Below are 21,614 nucleotides of genomic sequence, written 5' to 3'. Positions count from 1 at the left end.
TCATTGGTTATATGATTAGTTAATGTGAGTAGAAATGGACATTTCTTATGTTTTTTCAGAAGCGACGCACGTTTATATGGTTTTGAGTAAGTAATCCTTTAAAACAGCATGAAGTAAATGGTTTCACAGCAAATCCATTAACAATATGAAGTATTGTTGCAAATGAACTTATCTTATCAGATAACGTTCCTTTGAATTCAATAGATTTCAACAATATTACTAATCGTATAAAAAAATTCCAAAGCCTTAGATTAACCTTACAATAACATTTCTCACAGGAGCGATAGTAACGAGATAAAACATAAGCCTAAAAAGTTTTGTGTTAAGTGTTAAAAACCACTAACGACATGAAACTTTTACGACTGATCCTTGTCATCGGGTATCTTTTCAAATATGGTTTTGCAAACTTTCATTGTACCAGTGCATCCGATTGTAAGGTATCAGATTGGGAATCTTGGTCTGTTTGCTCAGGAATCTGTGATTCACAGTTACATAAACGAGAACGTTACTTGTGTTGTGATGATAATGTTATACCACAAACTATAGAAAACTGTCTAATGCATTGCAACTTAGCCGCAAGTTTTCCACTTACTATGTCTAGGCCATGTCGTATTTGTGAAAATGGTGGACGTCTTAATTCGTCGTCTTTGTCTTGTCAATGTGATATATATCATGAAGGTAGCTGCTGTCAAGGTAAGAAATCTGAATTGTGCTTTTGATGCCTAGTATTCTAGTTACAGATCACAGATTGAAGGTGTCGTGCTAGCCCAAATGATTCATGATCTTCAAATTGTCATCCTTACAAGTTCACAATGATCTTATACGATGTTTAAGCTACCTGTAAGTCGCCTTTCAGCTAAAGCTTAAATGTCCTTAATGTCCAAACTCCTTTAAGCCACCTTAAAACCACCTTTAATCTACCTTTTAATATCTTTAAGTGGTAATTAGGCTTCTTTCAAATTGTTTTTATATTGTTCTTAAGTTGTCTTTAAAGAATAAAAACTCACCTTTTCCAACTGAACTTTTTCAATCGATGTTTAGTCAAATGCATACTTAAATTCCATATCTTAAAATAATATGGGATAGTGTAGTGGTTTGCAAAACTTTTACCAAAGGTGAAGAAGACCCTTACAAATGTGGGTTTTCTCTTTTATTACCCGAATTTGCCGGCACAAACCTCAGTTGTACAGGAAATCAATATGCTTTGCCATATAATCATACAAATTTTAGTAAAATCAAATCTTTGGATTTGCTCACAAAGATCTCTACAATCCAAGATATATTGATCTGATTTTAATCACAATGATTATTTGAGATTAAAAAAGTAACGAATTAATAGAATAAAAAGAATGGAATTACATGTATAATCGTGAAACATATTTTGCTGTTTCAAATTTTTCTTTCATGAATTGATAAAAATATGTTTGAAAATGAAACGTTCGTTTGTTTATGAACGTTGAGGTTTGTTTTCATGCGTTTACTTGTTGATATTTCGCAATAAATGTGTTAATGTATCTCACAATTTTCATGCTTATATAATATCGAAGATTTAAAAAAATACAAGATGAAAACATGTGATAAAAGATTCTATCGATATTGATTTAGGCATTTTACCCGGATTTTTACCTTACTCAGCAAATGCATATACCCTAGTTCTCACAACCGCTATCAGTTGTGATGTGCGTCGAATAAATGCACTGAGATATATAAAAAAAACCAAACGCCTTCGATAAAAATAGATAAAATTTAAAATTATAACTGGTGTATACGTATCAGAATCTTCATGATTAGGGCCTTTGTATAGGGTGGGTCTATGCTCCATATTTTAGTAAAAGTCTAAGAAAGATCAAATGGAAACCAAACTAATTTTATTGTGGAAAAATTGGAGCGATAACCGATAAACAAACAGCAGATATCCTTATCATAGAACATGGATTTGTAGGTTGAGCTTTCGAGACCACAAAATATTGTGACTTTTAGTTTATTTGTTTTTCTTCGGTTATGTTAAAATATTTTGAATGAATATTATTGCATATAGTCAATGTGAGTTTACTATGTGTGTAAAGACAATCGTATGGAAGTTCGAACACTGTCTGTATACTAGCTAATTGATGTAGTTTGATAGGTATAAATTTCATAGAGGGTGGGACTAAATTTCAAATCTTTGCTGCACTTCCTTTAACTTTCAAATTTTTGCTGCACTTTTTTTACGCTTTCAATATTTTGTTGATTTTTAAGTTTAAAGCAAATCTCAATGTTGCCTTTTTAATTAATCTGCTTCAGACACAAAAATGTGTTTTTAAACTAATTAATTAATGTTTAAATTTAAAGGTCATTTTAAAGAGCATTTACTCCATATTTGAAGTCATTTCAACAGTGTAAAAAATACGGAATGATTTCTGTAGTAAATAATACGAAATGTCCAAAAAAGTTCCCACCAGCCGGACAAGGAAATCTTTTTTGCTTCGGACTAGAATGTTGATTTGTCTCTCCCGAGACAGCAACTATCTCCAGATGCTTGTGTCCGCCACCAGAATAACGCCCTCCATGAAACTCAAAATATCGATTTTAAGTAGGCAGACAATAATCAATGAGGTATTTGATAATTTTGGGAGATAGTAAATCACGTGAACCGAATATCGTCAATTTCCGTAAACACGACTGACCTTTAACCAGCTAGTCTTCATGTTTAGAAAAGATCTTTTACCATACATTGAAAATTGTGAAACATTGTTGAGCTATTAGTATTCTAATTCTTATTGCCTTTTAATAAATAAATGTAATGCTTGTATCTTTTCTTTTGTTTGTTTACATCTCAAAGTTTGGATCCTGGAAAAACAAAGCATTAATTCCAAGCCTTCTATGGACTTTAACAGCCTTAAAACTGTAAACAGTCAATAACAAAACAAATAAGTAATAATACCCAGCAATCACGTATCTTGTGTGAACCAATGAAAGTGTGACAATTCAGTCCGATAGTAAATACAGAAATAAGACATCTAATATTGTTTGAAAGTAAAAAGCTCACATTAAAACTGTGCATAACGGTTTTAAATCACTCATCTATACTTAGAAATGAAAAAAAATGTTTAGCTTAAATTATGACGGTGTCTTTTTATAATTCTGAAATAAAATAATACACTCATAAACAAAACGGCACTAAAAATCATGAGGAGTAATACTAAACCCGAAATAAGAGTTGTTTATTAAAGTGAACATCTTATTTTTATTGAAAATCAATTGTCTGTGTAAATAAAGTTTCGAGTAAATATGAATGTACAATCCAAAATTTAAACTGATGATGGATGTCAATTAATGGCGCATTCGATTTAAGAGAAAAATTTAAATTTGAGGTTACTGATCTTTTCCAAAGGAAGCACTAAGTTAATCATTGTTCATTTCATGATATAAAATTAATTATGTTCTTAATTTTTTAAAAGTCATCCGTTATAAAATGTTCTAATATAAAGAGGGTACGTGTATATTCTCATATTTATCCTTTAAGAAACTAAATGGAACTTTGTTCTTTTTGGGATTAAATTAAGTCAGCAACAATGATAGTTAAAATATTAATATTTTTACGTATGTCATATGGGTTGCTTGTTACACTTCTCAAATGCAAGAAGAAAGGTGTGAAAGGATTGGATCTGGCGATTGTCATATCTTTTTATTGAGATCATGAAGTAGTTCTAACGGTGTTTGTGGATGTCAGCCAAAAAGCACATAACGTGTTTTTTGTTGTAACAAAATTGTTTAATTTCGCAATATTGAGAACTGTATAAGACATTGCAATTTTTACCAGTGATGTAATATTTGTGGGCATAGTGGCACATTATCCTCCCTTGCATCTACATATAAATGCACCTTTTAAAACACGTATCTATAACTGATTTTAGAATTAACACAATTTTACTTGATTGCAAAACATTTTTTGTATAAACCTCTTGTAGAGCCTCTTAGATTATTTGAAAAGATACATATTTGGGATATCATATTCCTCAGCGATTAACGAGTAATCCCTCTTTGAATAAATATGAACAGCTGACTCGAGGAAATTTTTTACGAGAGATAATGATTGCATGCAACGGGCATAGTTGCAACAAGTGGAGTGTTATCAGTATTTTGCTTGTATGACCCACAAAAAAGGCATAGGGCATCTATTTATCAATTTTGTATATTTGAATTATAAATAAAATTTTATGATTATTATCGAAAAAATCACAAAGATCTAAAAGCTAACTACCCATCTCGAAAACAAAACAATCATTTGGCTTTATGGTATTGCAAGTCTTCCTGTTTTATGTCAGACTGTCATATTTGAAATTGTTATTGCATTGTTTACATATTAAATGAATACAGTTCTAAATCACTTAGAAAGCATGTATTTCATTGTGTTTAACATGCAATTATCATGGTATCGATGATGTCAACATATTTATTTACAAAATAAAGCAGGGTTTGACTGAATTTATTTCACTTGAAATCGTCAGCGATTTTTGAAAACGAAAAAAAAATTGAAAAAATGGTCTAATAGCATTTCTGAATAACACGCTTATGTAAGTTTTTGGATTTCCGGTTCTGGTAGTTCCGGTTTTGACAAGGAAAATATTAGAAATTGAATGAAACACATTATATTGCTTAGTTTTTGAGTCAGAGCATTAAACTTTTAATTAGATGTATCTTTTCATGTTGTACAAAGTTGTAAAGGTAAAACGTTTTTCGTTATCTCACCATTTTTGAGATAAAACACCCTAAACTTGAAAAAGGGGAATGAAAAACAAAACTTATTTAAAAAAAAAACCTTAACATTATAAAACTTTAAGAATTTTAAAGGAGGGATGCATATTGTTAAGATGAATGTAATTAATATGTATTCTAAGTTTCATTAAAAAAAATATTGAGTACTTAGTTTTTCCATTTTTATGGGTCGATTGAAATTGTCTATGAGGGTTTCAATGTTATATCAAAATTACGCATTTAATATTTTCTCAACCTGTTTTCAAAAATATTTTTATATTTTATATTCATAATATGGGACCTAATGCACAAATTGGAAAAGGTTCTGAAAATAAAATCCCAAAACATAACGGATCTGGAGGTGTCAATATTCAAAACAGCCCTTTAGCTAAAACTTTTTTCATCCGATTTCAAAAATCTTTTCGGTGAATAGTTTTAATAAATAAAGAGTACAAGTTAAAAAGTTCTGGGTCTATATTTGACTTCTTGTAGGAGATTTAATGGCCTGAAAATGATAACTTTATCACAGTTTAAATAATTAATTCGGTTGTTTCGCTTTTCACAGTGGAAGATAATTATAAAAACTTTAAGCATACCAATTTTTCTGCTTACAAAAAAAATTACTTCCTTAAATATTAATTTTTGATCTTCTTCATCTGCAAATCAAAAATAAGATAGGACATAGAGTTCTAGAGTTATATGGAATATATATCGTGGCTTGTTAAAAGTTGACTATATTAACATGTATTTCATATTCCTATACTAAGCCCTTAATTTGAGATGTTTTCACGAATTTATTAAATTTATGCCATTTGTTAGTTTCGTTGTAATAAATATTCGGGAGCAGCAATTGTAGCGCACACACTGCCACCTGGCGTCATAATGCAGCATTAAATTAATACAACTTGTATTCGTCTTAATTGAAAGTGACTTATGGTTTGCGTGTTTGAATTCACGTTTGTAACAGAGATAGAAGAAAGAATTAACACGAATAAGAAGAGAATGTTGCAAACATAGAATTAAGCAAACAATGAAAGATCAAAGAGAATCAAAGTGAAATTAGATAAGCATGAATATGAAAACAAAAAAGTGACATGCAAGTCTAAATGTACTGAAGAATAAAGAAGTAAGCATAAAATTTCAACGAAAGAAGCGCTATAGAAATCTTTTCTGAGTATATTATTTTGCGTTTTTACCTGGATTAGGTTGTATGGGTTATTAAACTAAACGAAAATGTAGTAAAATTTTATTGTAGAGCATTGCATATTTCATTGCCAAATTTATTTAAAACTTTGAATCTAAAATTACGATTTTTTAAGCATAACATTGAAATATCAAATCCTTTTACTTGACTATTTCTATCTATGGAAACATTTGTTAAGACACCTCTTATATGCCCGCGTATACACGAATTCTTATACAAACGAGTAAGTATTTCACCATAACAATTCGAGTTTTACTATTAAAAGGAATCAATTCGTTAAATGAGTTTTAGCTCCCCTAAAATGAAAGTCAAGAGAGCTTTTCTGATCACATTTTGTCTGTCGTCCGTCTCTCTGTCTGTGTGAAACATTTCTCATTTTCAACATCTTCTCCTGAAGCACTTGGCCAATTTTAAGCATCCTTGTCACAAAGCACCTTTAAGCAAAGGGGATTCAAAGTTGTGATCATTTGGGACCACGTCTTATTTCGAGGGGAGATCATTAGGAATCATTGAAAATTTTGAAAATTTTTTAAATAATCTTCTCAAAAACCATTTGGCCAGGAAAGCTGAAACTTATGTGGAAGCATCCTCAGATAGAGTAGATTAAGGAAAATCATTATCCCAGGGGTATGGGTCGAATTTCTATATAGGAATATATAGAGTAGATATTTAAAAAATCTTCTTAGAAACTAGTTAGCCATGATAACTGAAACTTGTGTTGAAGCATCCTCAGCTAGTGTAAATTCAAAGTTGTTACAGTCATGACACCCTTGAAGAAGGGTGGGGCCACCAATTATGCAATGGGGTTTAAATTTTTACATAGGAATATAAAGAATCTTCTCAAAAACCAATTAGCCAGGAAAGCTGAAACTTCTGTGGAAGCATCCTCAGGTATTGTAAATTTAAAGTTGTGAAAAATCATGATTCCTAGGGGTAGGATGGGGCCACAATTGGGGATAGAAGTTTAACATTGGAATATATAGTGTTAACAAATGGTGTTTTCTTAAAAATCTTCTTCGCAGAATTGAATCTGTTGGGAACGCTGAAACTTGTGTGGAAAAACACCCTCAGCTATTGAAAATCAAGATTCCTGGGGGTAGGGTTGGGCCATATTCGGGTTGAATTTCAAATCATGATCATGGTAAGATGGGCCGCAATGGGGTTTGAATTTTTACTTATGAATAAATAAAGAAACCATTTAGAAATCGTCTTCTCAAAAACCTTATGGCAAGAAAAGCTGAAACTTGTGTGTAACAACCTCAGGTAGGGACTGGGTCGATACAAGTTCATTCAAATCATGATCCCCGGGGTTAGGATGGGGTCACAACGAGGGGGGGGGGGACATTTTTACTAAGGTATATATAGAGAAAAATATTTAAGATTTTTTTAGACTTTGACCCCTGGGTGATTCTTGGATCTCATAAGGGGTACAGAGTTTGATGTAGGTTTTTATCCAATATAGAAACGATTGTTTAGGATCTTGTTGAGTTTGCAATTCTCAACAAATGATTTGACTATAAAATCATCCTGATAGAAAAGGGACTTGTTTATAAACATAAGAATATTTAAGAAGAAAAAAGGATTGCTATATATACAGGATCTACATGTATTACACATTATTTTGTAATATGACTCCGCTTTCCTGATTTTATCATGCCTATTGTTGCTCAGGTGAGCGATGTGGCCGATGGGCCTCTTCTTTTCATTTGTATTACAGAAATGAAGATATACCTTTTTATGAGGTATATTCTGTTTTTTGTTTGTTTTTTTGTTTACATTTTTACTTTAGTAAAAGCTATATTTGACGCACTCATTACCAATTTTGCGATGTAGAAAACAAAACTCAATTTTCGTCAGTACACCTGCTGAGCTGGATAAAATACATTGTGATAATTGTTGCGGATAATTCATTGGTTATTATAAAGTTCTTTATATGATTACTTAATGTGTTCAGAAATTGACATTTCATATGTTTATTCAGAATCGACTCGCGTTTATATGGACTTGAGTAAAGAATCCTTAGAAACAGCATTGAGTAAATGGTTTCACAGCAAATCCATTAACAAATTGAAGTATTGTTGCAAATGAACTTATCTTATCAGAGAACTTTCCTTTCGATTCAACAGATTTCAACAATTTCAATAATCATATAAAAATTCCAAAGCCTTAGATTAGCCTTACATTCCTCGCAGGAGGGATAGTAACGAGATAAAATATAAACCTAAAATTTTGAAAAAAATTTCGTGTTAAGTGTTAAAAACCACTAACGACATGAAATTTTTACGACTGATTCTTGTCATCGGGCATCTTTTCAAATATGGTTTTGCAGACTTTTATTGTACCGGTGCATCTGATTGTAAAGTATCAGATTGGGAATCTTGGTCGGTTTGCTCAGGAATCTGTGTTTCACAGTCACAGAAAAGAGAACGTCACATGTGTTGTGATGATGATCTTATACCACAAACTCTTAAAAATTGCCTAGAACATTGCAACTTCACTGCAAATTTTCAACTTACTCTGTCTATGCCATGTCAAATTTGTGAAAATGGTGGAAGTCGTTGTCATGTCAATGTGATATATATCATGAAGGTAGTTGCTGTCAAGGTAAGAAATGTGAATTCAGCTTCTTATGCTTATGTGTTCTTGTAACAGATTTCAGACTTAAGGTGTCATGTTAGACCAAATGATTCAGGATTGCAAATTGTAAAATAAAATAGTGTCATTCATGTTTAAAAACGATAGTGCCTTTTTTATAGGGTGGATCTATGCTCTATATTTAGTAATAGTCTAAGGAAGGTCAACTAGAAAGCAAACTAATTCTATTGTACAAAAATTGGTACAATAACCAGATAACCATTCAGAATAATAATAGAACATGGAATTTTAGGTTGAGCATTCGAGACCACCAAATACCGTGACTTTTGCATGAAGTTGATGTGAGTTTACTCGGTATTTACAGACAATCGTATGAAAATACGATAATAATCTGTATACTAACTAATTGATGCTATTTGATAAGTATGAATTTCATAGACGACGGGATTAGTCTTTGCTTCCCCTTTTTTTACACTCGTTAAATTTTGTTGTTTTTTAAGTTTAACGTCTCTTTTCTCCGCAGAAGTTTTGGCAAATCTCAACGATGTCTTTTTAATTAATCCGCTTCAGACACAAACAAATTTGTTTTTAAACTATATTAATAAATGTTTAAATTTAAAAGTAATTTTAAAGATCATTTACTCAGCTTTTGAAGTCATTTCAACCGTGTAAAAACAAGTACGGAACGCGGTTTCTGCAGTAAATTAAATGAAAAGTCAAAAAAAATTCTCACCAACCGGACAAGAAAATCTGTTTTTGCCTCGGACTAAAATGTTGTTTTGTCATTTCCGAGACAGCAACTTTCTACTAGTGCTGGAGTGCGCCACCAAAATAACGCTCTCATTGAAATTCAAAATGTCGAGTTTAAGTCGGGAGACAAAAATAAATGAGCTATTTGATGGTTTTGGGAGACAGTAAATTACATGTACCAAATTGTCAATTTCCTTAAACACGACCAACCTTTAACCAGTCAGTTTACCACAGACAATCGTACAAATAATAAAATAATTAGTGACAGTTGTTTTCCTTTAAAGCAAACTTGTGTAAATTGGGTAACATTGTTGAACTATTAGCATTCCGTTTGGCTGTTAATAAATGAATGTAATACTTGATCTTTTCTTTTGTTTGTATACATCTCTTTATAAAACAAAGCACTTATTCCAAGCCTTCTATGGACTCTAACAGCCCTATAAACTGTAAACAGTCAATAACAAACCAAATAATTAATTATACCCCGCAGTCACATACCGTGTTTGAACAAATAAAAGGGGGAAAGTATTTTTCAATGATTTTTTTTTAAGCTTTTTTAACACGTTTACATTAAGATATCCACTACAGCATTGATAATTTTAATAACTACTTTTTTACCTTGGAAGGGAGTTAATTTAATAGGAATGACCCCCCCTTTTCTTGCATTACGATTTTTTTAAAACAATTTCAGTTTTCTGCAATAATTTTTTTATTTGATGGAATTTATATGCAAATCACATTCATTAATTTTAAGATCGAAAACAAATTTCAAAATTGTTTACAACATTATAATTGTCTTTTTTACAAAGTAATATCACAATTTTATTAATATATTGTTGAAATCAGTACTTCAAATTTTGAAGTTTTTGATTCTAAATTTGAACAAAATGTGATGGCACATAAAAAATTGTCAATGAAAATTCTTTAAAATTTCATGCATCAACCTTTGCATGTGCTTTATAAGTTATAATATTTTCATGGCAACCTTCTTGGCATTTAAGAGATCTAGAGGTACCACAATAGGAATCACCCTAACCCTTTTTTGGATTTTTGACTCTTTGTGACAAATTCTGTTTGGAACCATCAAAAAAGTAATGCACTTTTAGATTTATCAATTAACATGAACAGATCATTTTCAGAGTATATATCTGATTATATTTACCGCCTATGATTTTGTACATTTACATTTCTAAAATAAAACATGTTAAATTTCCATCAGCTCATGTTGTGTCAATGACTACTTTAGAGCCGTTAAGTACTGGAAAAAGATCTATCAAATCCTGTATGACGTCATAATGAATAAATGTCTTTATGTAATATTGTTGATCTGTCTAGGATTGATAGAAAAATATAAAACTTGGTTGTGTGTATGTACTGCCATTTATTTTTGCTAATAAGAAAAATTAGGCAATAAGGGGAGGTCTTCAAACAGTCATAATATCCATTACCAGACATTGAATGTAAGTTATAAAAGGTGAGCAAATGACCTCCCCCATATTAAACAAAGATGTATACATTATAACATGTACCAAATATACATGCAACAAAAATATTGTTGAACAAAAACAGCATTTCATACATCAACAGCAACAAACATGTGTAATACATTGCAAAATAGATCCCCAACTACACTGGTGATGAAGGGGAAGGAGGGTGGGTTGACTGCGGTGTTTACAAAATTGTTGACAGCTGACAGTTAAAGTGACGTAGTCAAAACATCGCGCGACTAAATGCCGCACTCTGATTGGCTAATGTAGACAAAAAGGAAGATCAGCTAAATACTCAAAAGTACTCAAAAATTAGAATTACAATTATATTATGACTAGACTACTATTTTTGGTACCAGCATAAAAATAACATATCACAATTTACATAAATGCTATTATTAACAATAATGCTGTATTATGTAATATTGTTGATCTGTCTAGGATTGATAGAAAAATATAAAACTTGGTTGTGTGTATGTACTGCCATTTATTTTTGCTAATAAGAAAAATTAGGCAATAAGGGGAGGTCTTCAAACAGTCATAATATCCATTACCAGACATTGAATGTAAGTTATAAAAGGTGAGCAAATGACCTCCCCCATATTAAACAAAGATGTATACATTATAACATGTACCAAATATACATGCAACAAAAATATTGTTGAACAAAAACAGCCACCAAAAGCAAACAGCAGGTTTGCACAAAAAGACCCCACACAAAGTGGACTAGCCAGATCATGGTAGTCAACAAAATGTAATATGGCAGTACATACAACACATATGGAAATGACTAACCCCTGCCTTTTATAGAGATATAGATATTAATATATCATGAAGGCACAGATTAACCAAACCAGTTTGAATACCACTAGGAACATCTTATTTTTAATTACCTTGCAAGTATAAACACATCAGTTGACTTCTGCCCTGTGTTAAAATAACAGCCCCTATATAATATACATTTTAAAAGTTTGTTATACTATCAAACATGTTTTAAAGACAGATATACATGTAATCAAACATTTTCAGATGAACCAGTAGGCACATATGTTACTCAAATGACAAAATCAAACAACAGAAACAATGGTTAAAAAAACTATACAGCATATAAACACATCAGTTTACTTCTGACCTGTGTTATGTTATGTGTAACCACATCATGCACATAGTATAGATAAATGTTATACATGAATCACACTTTGAATAATGTCCAATATAAGACAAATGATAGGGAATTGTGATGAGAACTGAATTTTGACATACAACAAATCTATGCATTGAATTAAAAACACAAACAATGCATATCAGATACAATTATAATACACAGCAGTTAACTTCTGAACTGTGAAAATCTTACAAGAAAAATATATATACATAGCATTTGCTATACATATTCAAAATGTAAAGCTTGACAAACGTGTGTATCTGCAAATAGCATCAGATTTTCATCTTCCCATTTATTGAATGCAGTTTTCAGAATAACCCAAATGTGCTGCATGAGTGTCTGCCCCTATCCTGAAGCTGTGACCCTTGTATAGAGCAGGGTTCAAACCAACAAAATCAATAATACTAGTAAGATTTTTCACTGCAAATGTTGGACATGGGCAATACATTTACCTCTTAATTCTTCAATAGGTTTTTGCCAATCTACAGCCAAAGACTCCCTAAACTTTCTGAAAGATTCGTCATATGATCTCCAAGCAACATCCCCATGCAGTCTTTGCATTTCTCTAATAAAGCTCATGTATTTTAATAAATGGGGAGTTTCTGATGGGTGTTTCTGAATTCTAATGTTAATGAAGATAAGAAAGGCATCAGTCCACTGACTGATGAACATGGGGGTTTTTGATTTTAAACTTTGCTGCACATTAATGACCCCTGGAGTAATGCACAACGTAAGAGGTTCTTCATCTTGGTGCGACAATAATACTTTTAAATCAAAAAATTCATTCGACCAAATTTTTGCCTTTATCTTTTGTGGTAATGTCGCACCAAGAGGAATACCTTCTGTTACAGAGATAAGATTATCAGAATTGAAGAAACCTTTGTTTGTGCCTACTGGCTCACCTGTGTTTTCTAAAAGTTGAGATACAACTGACAATATAGGGTTATCTTGCATAGACGAAGAAGCAGTCGTTGGTGCAGGTAACTCATTGACGGTGTTTGCATATGTAGCAGATGCAGCATTTTCTAGGGGTACCACTGTACTGCTTGATGCATCAGAGTTGGGTTTTTGCAATTTAACAATTTCTTGCGCAAGTCTTTGGTAATCGATTGGTTCAGCCTGAGGTTTATGTTTTGCTCTAGTACCTTCACTTGTCTCCACAGGATGTTTGCGTTTTGGCATGGTAACGCCTACAAGATATTTCAAAACTGTTAAAATCAATTTTCTAAATGTACCCAATATACAATTAATGCAACTTTTGAGTGTTCAAATTTTCACTCAAATCATGCGGATTTAGGTGCACACGAGCTAATTATTATTTGATTAATTGCAATTTTTGACACACAAACATTAAATAGGAAAATAAAATTATAGGACTTGCGCCAAAACAGTGTATATCTTTAGATTCACATGTAAACTTACATACATGTAACAATACAAATAAAGCATGTGTGCATGAATCTGCATGAGCATATAAAAATGGAATCTCTGCAGGTGCATTAGTAATAGTCCACATGACCATGAGTGAGAAACAGAAAAAATAGTCCACAGGACTCTGCATGCTGACCAGAAAAATAGTGCACATGACTCTGCACGTGAACCAGAAAAAATATTGCACACGACTGTGCATGGGAATCAAAATTAGTACACACGACTCTGCACGTGAATCAAAATTAGTACACACGACTCTGCATGTGAATCAAAATTAGTACACACGACTCTGCATGTGAATCAAAATTAGTACACACGACTCTGCATGTGAATCAAAATTAGTACACACGACTCTGCATGTGAATCAAAATTAGTACACACGACTCTGCATGTGAATCAAAATTAGTACACACGACTCTGCATGAGAACCAGACAAATAGTACACACGACTCTGCATGTGAATCAAAACTAGTACACACGACTCTGCATGTGAATCAAAATTAGTACACACGACTCTGCATGTGAATCAAAATTAGTACACACGACTCTGCATGTGAATCAAAATTAGAACACACGACTCTGCATGTGAACCAGAAATATACTGTAGTACACATGACTCTGCATGAGAACCAGACAAATAGTACACACGACTCTGCATGTGAACCAGAAAAATAGTACACATAACTCTGCATGTGCATCAGAAAAGGGGTACACACGTCTCTGCATGTGAACTGTAAAATAGTACACATGACCCTGCATGTGAACAGGAAAAAAAATAAATACATATGAACATTTTTTATACACCTACCAGCTATATAATTGTGAATTTAATGCATATGCCTGTGAATATATTGAACACTATGAATGCAATTTAGCTCAAAGAATAATAAAAATATGTCAGACTGCTTATCTTGACTGTTGAAGGACAGCTATTCTAATGTTGTGAAGGTATTTCTCCATGTGGCGAGAATCAGACTGCGGTGTTTACAAAATTGTTGACAGCTGACAGTTAAAGTGACGTAATCAAAACATCGCGCGACTAAATGCCGCACTCTGATTGGCTAATGTAGACAAAAAGGAAGATCAGCTAAATACTCAAAAGTACTCAAAAATTAGAATTACAATTATATTATGACTAGACTACTATTTTTGGTACCAGCATAAAAATAACATATCACAATTTACATAAATGCTATTATTTACAATAATGCTGTATGCTGTTTTATTTCAGACAGTCGTATTCGAAATTGTTATTACATTGATTACATTAAATGAATACACATCTAAATCATTTAAAAAGCATGCATTGTGTTTTACATGCAATTACCATTGTATCGATGATGTCAACAAATTTGTTTACAAATTGGAGCAGGGTTTTTACTGAACTTATTTCATCAGAAAACATTCGTAACGTATGGATAGATTTTAACAATGCAATATCAATAAACACCATCCTTTTTACATCTGATCAGGGAATAAATAAAATAGATCGTCAATATTACTTTGAGAACTCATCAACGAAGAAACTCTTTGATCTCATGGTATGTTTTATTTTTTGCCTCCAAATAAATAAGTAAATAACCAATATCTTGCTTATATACTAAAATGGCTTGTTACATTGCATAAATAAAGATAGTCAAAAAATTCAATCTAGGCGTGCACTATTCGTTTCGAAATGCTTTTTACTTTTAAATGCGTTTGAATATAATTTCATACAAAATTTATTATAATTTTTGCGGTCTGGAGAAAATCCTTATTACAAATATTCTTGTCTCTAATAATTTGAGTTAGTGCGGCCCACATAGTTTTAATGTTACGAAAGAGGTGACCTAGAGTTAATAAATGTTTTGCCGCCCTGAATATTGATAATTTAGCATTCACCCCTTTGTTAACCTTTAAAAAATACAAAAGTTTGTAGGGTTTATAATTCTAGATAGCGAATTTTTTGTTTAAGAATCTTATTTTTATGGATTTTAATTTTCGAAATTGCGAAAAGATCTTTTCTCAAGGTCAGAATTGCCACAAGATCGTTATTATTTGGTGGTGACTGTTTGTCGATAGACCGATGCTTCTCATCGAGATTAAAGGTAGCAATAATTAATATATGTTTCGATATCTTCCACTACGAGAATAAAAATCAAGTCTTAGATAGTCCTTACCTTGACCTTTCTTGTAGGAGCGACAGATGCGTGATAAAACTTAAAACACAATTTTTGAAAAAAAAAACCCAAACCCAAACACAATTCGTGTTAAGTGTTTAAAACCACTTACGCCATGAAACTTTTACATGTGATCCTTGTTATCGGTCAATTCTCTAAATATGGTTTTCAAACTTTCATTGTACCAACGCACCTGATTGTAATGTATCGAACTGGGAATCTTGGTCTGTTTGCTCAGGAATCTGTGGTTCACAGTCACATTCAAGAGAACGTTTCATGTGTTGTGATAATGATGTTAAACCACATACTGTAGAAAACTGTCTAATGCATTGCAACTTGACCGCAAGTTTTCCTCTTACTCTGTCTAGGCCATGTCGTATATGTGAAAATGGTGGACGACTTATTTCGTCGTCGTTGTCATGCCAATGTGATGTTTATCACAAAGCCGGATGATGTCAAGGTAAGAAATGTGAATTTAACCTCTGATGAACGTGTACACGTGGAAGAGATAACATATTAACGTTAGTCCAAATGATTGCTGATCCTCAATAATTGCGTCCTCACGTCTTTACGTTGTCCTTTGGGGACAAAAATAACAGTCTATGACAAAAAAAAAGTCGAACAGAATAATGAATTCTAGTAACGTGTTAATTAAGATGAAGTTCATCCTGGTGGTGGAGATTTATTGACGGCACAAGCAGCCTGAAAAGGGGGAGAAATTCATTTTGTAAGTAAAGTTTTAAAAAATTACCGTATTTTTTAATTAATTTTGTATTATTTTTTCTGTTGACGGATTAATTCAAATAAATACTAAAGCATTAAACAAATTTGGAATCTGCCTTACTTGTGAATATTTGTAATTTTAAAAAAAATTTACGACGATCCTACAAATACGGTTTAAACAAATAAAAACACATGTAGTTTTTGTCTTAAAGTTATAAAAAAGAACTTTTTTTTGCTTATACTGTAATATAATGACCAATTTATGTTTCCTAATTCTAACTTTCGAATAACAAAAAAAAAAACTAGTAGGCTAATTGTTCGAGAACAATTAGAGGTCTTTCCACCTAATATTTTTAATGAATTATTGCTAGATTGCTCAATAAGGTATACAAAACATTATTTTACCTATGATACATGTTGTACTATAAAATGTGAAAACCACGAAGCCATTAATTGATAAATGGTTTTTAAAGATTATTATCAAGCCATTTTTTTAAGAATTCCATGTTGTATATAACGTAAAGATTCATTAAATTACTTTTCTGAATTTTTTTCCACTTACTATGAACAAAACTGAGCCAAGTGAATATTCTTTACACAATCATATAAACAGTAAACCTAACAATAGAAGAGAGTGTTCTAGAGGCTAGCTGTCTTTGTACAAAATGAATGGGTTGACTGTAAAAACAAGTTCCACTTGAGTAACCACAGGACTTAATGTGATACAGTACCCGCAACGTTATTTTTACAAGATAAATGATAGGATAGGATTCACGCACGATAGGATAGCATTAACGCACGATAGAACAGTATACACGCACGAAAGGATAGGATTAACGCACGATAGAACAGTATACACGCACGATATGATAGGATTGATACACGATAGGAAAGGATAAACGATGTTCATATGCATGATAAACGTATGATCGCTTTAAACGATATTTACGACCAAACTGATAATGACAGAATTTGAGAGAGAACACGTACAAATAAAGATTTGCGTGGAATTTCTTTATAGTAACAATTGCCGAGTTGTTAATCATCGCTGCATCATTTATAGAATGTATAAAAATGACCAGATAATTTTTTTTTCAACTAAAAATATGAGCTTTAATGATCAATAAATTTTCATTATTGTTAAAATTGTTTTCATTACCGAACACCCTAGCCGATCGCCGCGAATATTTCAGCCCGAGATTAAATCACTCGGAAAATAGCGGGTTTAATGATTATTTATAATATAAATCCAACTCTTGTATAAAGTAAATATAAAATCTATCATAAGTACATTTCTTTCTGTATAAGAAAATGATGCATTAAAAACGAATTATTACAGACAAGTTAAATATTTACGCAGATACACATTCCGCGTACGATTTGTTAACATTGTTTTCATTACCACACACCCTAGCTGATTGCCGAGTACATTTCAGCCTGAAATCAAATATCACACGGTAAATAACGGATTTAAAATACAACTCGGGTTTTAATTAAATATAAATCATATCATAAATAGTTTTGTTTCTGTAAAATATGATGCAACAAAATTATATTGCATAAAAAGTTAATGTTTACGCAGGTATACACTCTGCGTACGATTTAATATTTTCGATATACAGGTAAATATGTTACCTTGTTCCTAAGAACTTCGTTTTTCATTTTAAATGTTAAAAGATATGATTTACATATAATATTGGTTAATTTTGATCTTAAAAAAATTAAAAAATAGTATCCTGACGGAATGTTGGATGGGATTTTACAATTCTTGCTCGATTAATATTCGTATACGGCGCACCGAACGAGTTGCAACTTAGTAATTAATTTACTTGCTTATGAAAAGGCACGAAACGATTAACACGATAGGATAAACGGAAGAATTGTTGAAATTAAACGATAAACCTGATAGGATTCACGCACGATAGGATAGGATTAACGCACGATAGAACAGTATACACGCACGTTAGGATAGAATTAACGCACGATAGAACAGTATACACGCACGATACGATAGGATTGATACACGATACGATAGGATAGGATTGTAAAAAATAACGTTGCGGGTACTGTATCTGTATTGTTAAAATTATTTTCATTACCGAACACCCTAGCATTAGCCGATCGCCGCGAATATTTCAGCCCGAGATTAAATCACTCGGAAAATAGCGGGTTTAATTATATAAATCCAACTCTTGTATAAAGTAAATATAAAATCTATCAGAGGTACATTTCTTTCTGTATAAGAAAATGATGCATTAAAAACGAATTATTACAGAAAAGTTAAATAAATATTTACGCAGATACACATTCTGCGTACGATTTGTTAACATTGTTTTCAATATCACGCACCCTAGCTGATAGTCGAGAATATTTCAGCCTGAAATCAAATATCACACGGAAAATGACGGGTTCAAAATACAACTCGGGTTTTAATTAAATATAAATTATATCATAAATAGTTTTGTTTCTGTAAAATATGATGCAACAAAATTATATTGCATAAAAGGTAATGTTTACGCAGGTATTCACTCTGCGTACGATTTAATACATTCGATATACAGGTAAATATGTTACCTTGTTCCTAAGAACTTATTCAATGTTAACAGATATGATTTACATATAATATTGGTTAATTTTGATCTAAAAAATTTAAAAATTAGTATCCTGACGGATAGGATTTTCAATTCTTGTTCGATAAATATTCGTATACGGCGCACCGAACGAGTTGCAACTTTAAAAGTAATAAATTTACTTGCTTATGAAAAGGCACGAAACGATTAACACGATAGGATAAACGGAAGAATTGTTGAAATTAAACGATAAACCTGATAGGATTAACGCACGATAGGATAGGATTTACGCACGATAGAACAGTATACACGCACGATAGGATAGAATTAACGCACGATAGAACAGTATACACGCACGATAGGATAGGATTGATATACGATACGATAGGATAGGATTGTAAAAAATAACGTTGCGGGTACTGTACCTGGCTGACCCAATTTAATACCTTATTGCGCAATCCAGCAAGCTATTGAAACCCTTACTATAATTCTGTATTTCAAATAATATGAAATTTCATCAATTAACAGACTTCCAAATGACGTTGACCTTTGACCTTTATGTCATTTTGTTCAGCCAAGGTAGACGCTTCTATTCAAAGTGGTCCGAACTCTCTATGATAGATAGTAAAAAATTTGGAAATGATTTTATGGAAGTTTCAATACTTTCAGGGGCAATGACTGCTATAAGGGGGCCTCAGATCCCTTCGGTATGAATAGATTGAAGAACCCTCTAAGTGTACTGAAGACAATGGTAAAAGTTCCATATTTCTATCTCTTATGGTTTTAGAGGAGTAGCGATAACAAGCATTTCGTACAAAAGGGGCTATAACTCTGTAATTATTCAAAGGTATGAGCCAAGGGGCTATATTTTAAAATGGCTTAAGATGTCCTACTACATCCATAAAAAAGTTTTTCTCCACCACCCTAAACAAAAGAGATAAAAACTCATTAATTAACAGCTTCTCAAATGACCTTGATCTTTGACCTTTATGTCATTTTGTTCGGCCAAGGTAGACGCTTCCATCCCAAGTGGTCCGAAGTCTCTATGATAAATAATAAAAAAGTTGGAAGTGATTTTATGGAAATTTAAATACTTTCAGGGGCAATAACTACTACAAGGGGGGCTCAGATCCTTTTGGTATGAATAGATTGAAGAACCCTGTAAGTGTAATGAAGACATTGGTAAAAGTTCCCAATCTCTATCTCTTATGGTTTCAGAGGAGTAGCGATAACAAGCATTTCCTTCTCAAAGGGCAATAACTCTGCAAGTTCTGGGAGTTCTTTGACACAGGGTCAATTGGTACCATAACTTTTAATGTGCAATTACATAAAGTTTAAATTGTTTGGATAACTTTAATAATAAAAAAGTTACCCCGAACTAAATAGAAAAGAAGAAGAAGAAGAAGAAGAAAAAACATAAAGAAAACAAGAGGTCTTTCACCTGAAAGGTGGAAAGACCTAACTAATGTCCCTCAGGAGTTAAATAAATGCAAAACACAAAAACTCATATTTCACTTGTTGCTTGCATACTTTATGAAAAAACAAATTAATTAAATTTTATGAAATTATAACAATAAGTAGAATGTTAATATACAGTATATCATGCATCATTGTACCGTATTTTTTCCTTTGAAAGCAGCAATGGTTTTATTTTCAATACACTACAAAAAACCTTGCCCTAAAACATTTTACATTGCGTGTTTTTGTGAAAATCGGGATGATGCAATTATATACATGTATGTTCCTTGATGACCGCTCTGAACAAATATCTTAAAATAACCAAATGGAAATTATGTAAGAAAAACAACAGCTAAATCAACAAATTGTTATCATATAAATGCGGAAATAATCCGGTTGTCGCATAATGCACGTTTAAGCATTTAACTTCACCTTTTTTATTTCCCTTAAAAATAAAAAAAAAACCAATTTTTCCAACTTTATGCATAATCAGTATAATCCAAGTAGATTTTTTTCTAATGCGAAACTGTCATGTCCAATACGTCGACAATGATGAACTGATGTGCACATAAATCTAGCCTGTTTAAATGGAACCATTGGATAAGAAATTCCAAAGATCGCAGGTCGAAAGACGGAAAAAGAACTCTACTAAAAGTATACCAATGATGCAACGTTTTTAGAAGCACCCCCAGAATCATGCATCTTCTGATATCATTCTCGTGGGCTCTACCACATCGACTACCGGAAGTATTATACTACATTCGTTCTATGTATGAAATACTGCATTTGTCTTTTTCGTATTATTTTTATTTCAATTCTTTCTTTCTTAAACTTTCATTATTAAAAAAATTCTGCCATTTATCTTTCTCTACGAAAGATATGATGGAATCATATTTTTACTGTTGGCATGCACTCTTCTAGATTACCTGCAAACTTTGTATATATAGACAACATAAGTTTTTGCCCCCTATAAGTCAAAACTAAGCACACGAATTTAAAATATTGATCGTGTGTCTTTCGAATTTGGAAAGTGTCGTGCTTGCAATAGGAATTTTGCTAAGAGTTGTTGTTGTTATTGTTTAGAAACCAAAAAATGCTACAAAGTTGAATAGCTCTGACAATATATGTTGTGTGGATATTAAAAAGTTCATTCAACTGCATTATTGAATCACCTTAAAAGATATATCGATTTTCTGTCGATACTGGATAAGTAGGAGATAACAAATATGAAGACCATCAACTGGTTTGACATTGAATAAGTGACCTGTTTGTTTAGATTCGTGAAGAATACGGAAATATACTCTTATCTGTAATTAAAATTAATAATCATTTCTA

The 21,614-nt window shown here is 32.0% G+C and overlaps 2 protein-coding genes across 5 annotated transcripts in view; one reads left to right on the top strand and one right to left on the bottom strand.

Annotated features, from left to right (window-relative positions):
- Positions 1-21,614, top strand: part of LOC128190197 (fibropellin-1-like) — a 123,494-nt gene that overhangs the window by 52,423 nt on the left and 49,457 nt on the right. The gene's annotated exons all lie outside the window — the stretch shown is intronic.
- On the bottom strand, positions 10,648-14,296 carry LOC128190201 (uncharacterized). Its single transcript, XM_052862149.1, has one exon. The coding sequence runs from the start codon at positions 13,118-13,120 to the stop codon at positions 12,356-12,358; it is 765 nt and encodes a 254-aa protein (XP_052718109.1). The 5' UTR covers positions 13,121-14,296; the 3' UTR covers positions 10,648-12,355.

This window comes from Crassostrea angulata, chromosome 6 (genome assembly GCF_025612915.1).
Source record: "Crassostrea angulata isolate pt1a10 chromosome 6, ASM2561291v2, whole genome shotgun sequence".
Classification (NCBI taxonomy): domain Eukaryota; kingdom Metazoa; phylum Mollusca; class Bivalvia; order Ostreida; family Ostreidae; genus Magallana; species Magallana angulata.
This window is presented reverse-complemented; position numbering and strand designations above follow the sequence as displayed.

What these genes read in the sequence shown, in the direction of transcription:
- LOC128190201 (XM_052862149.1), bottom strand. Translation starts at nt 13,120, where the DNA reads ATGCCAAAACGCAAACATCCTGTGGAGACAAGTGAAGGTACTAGAGCA.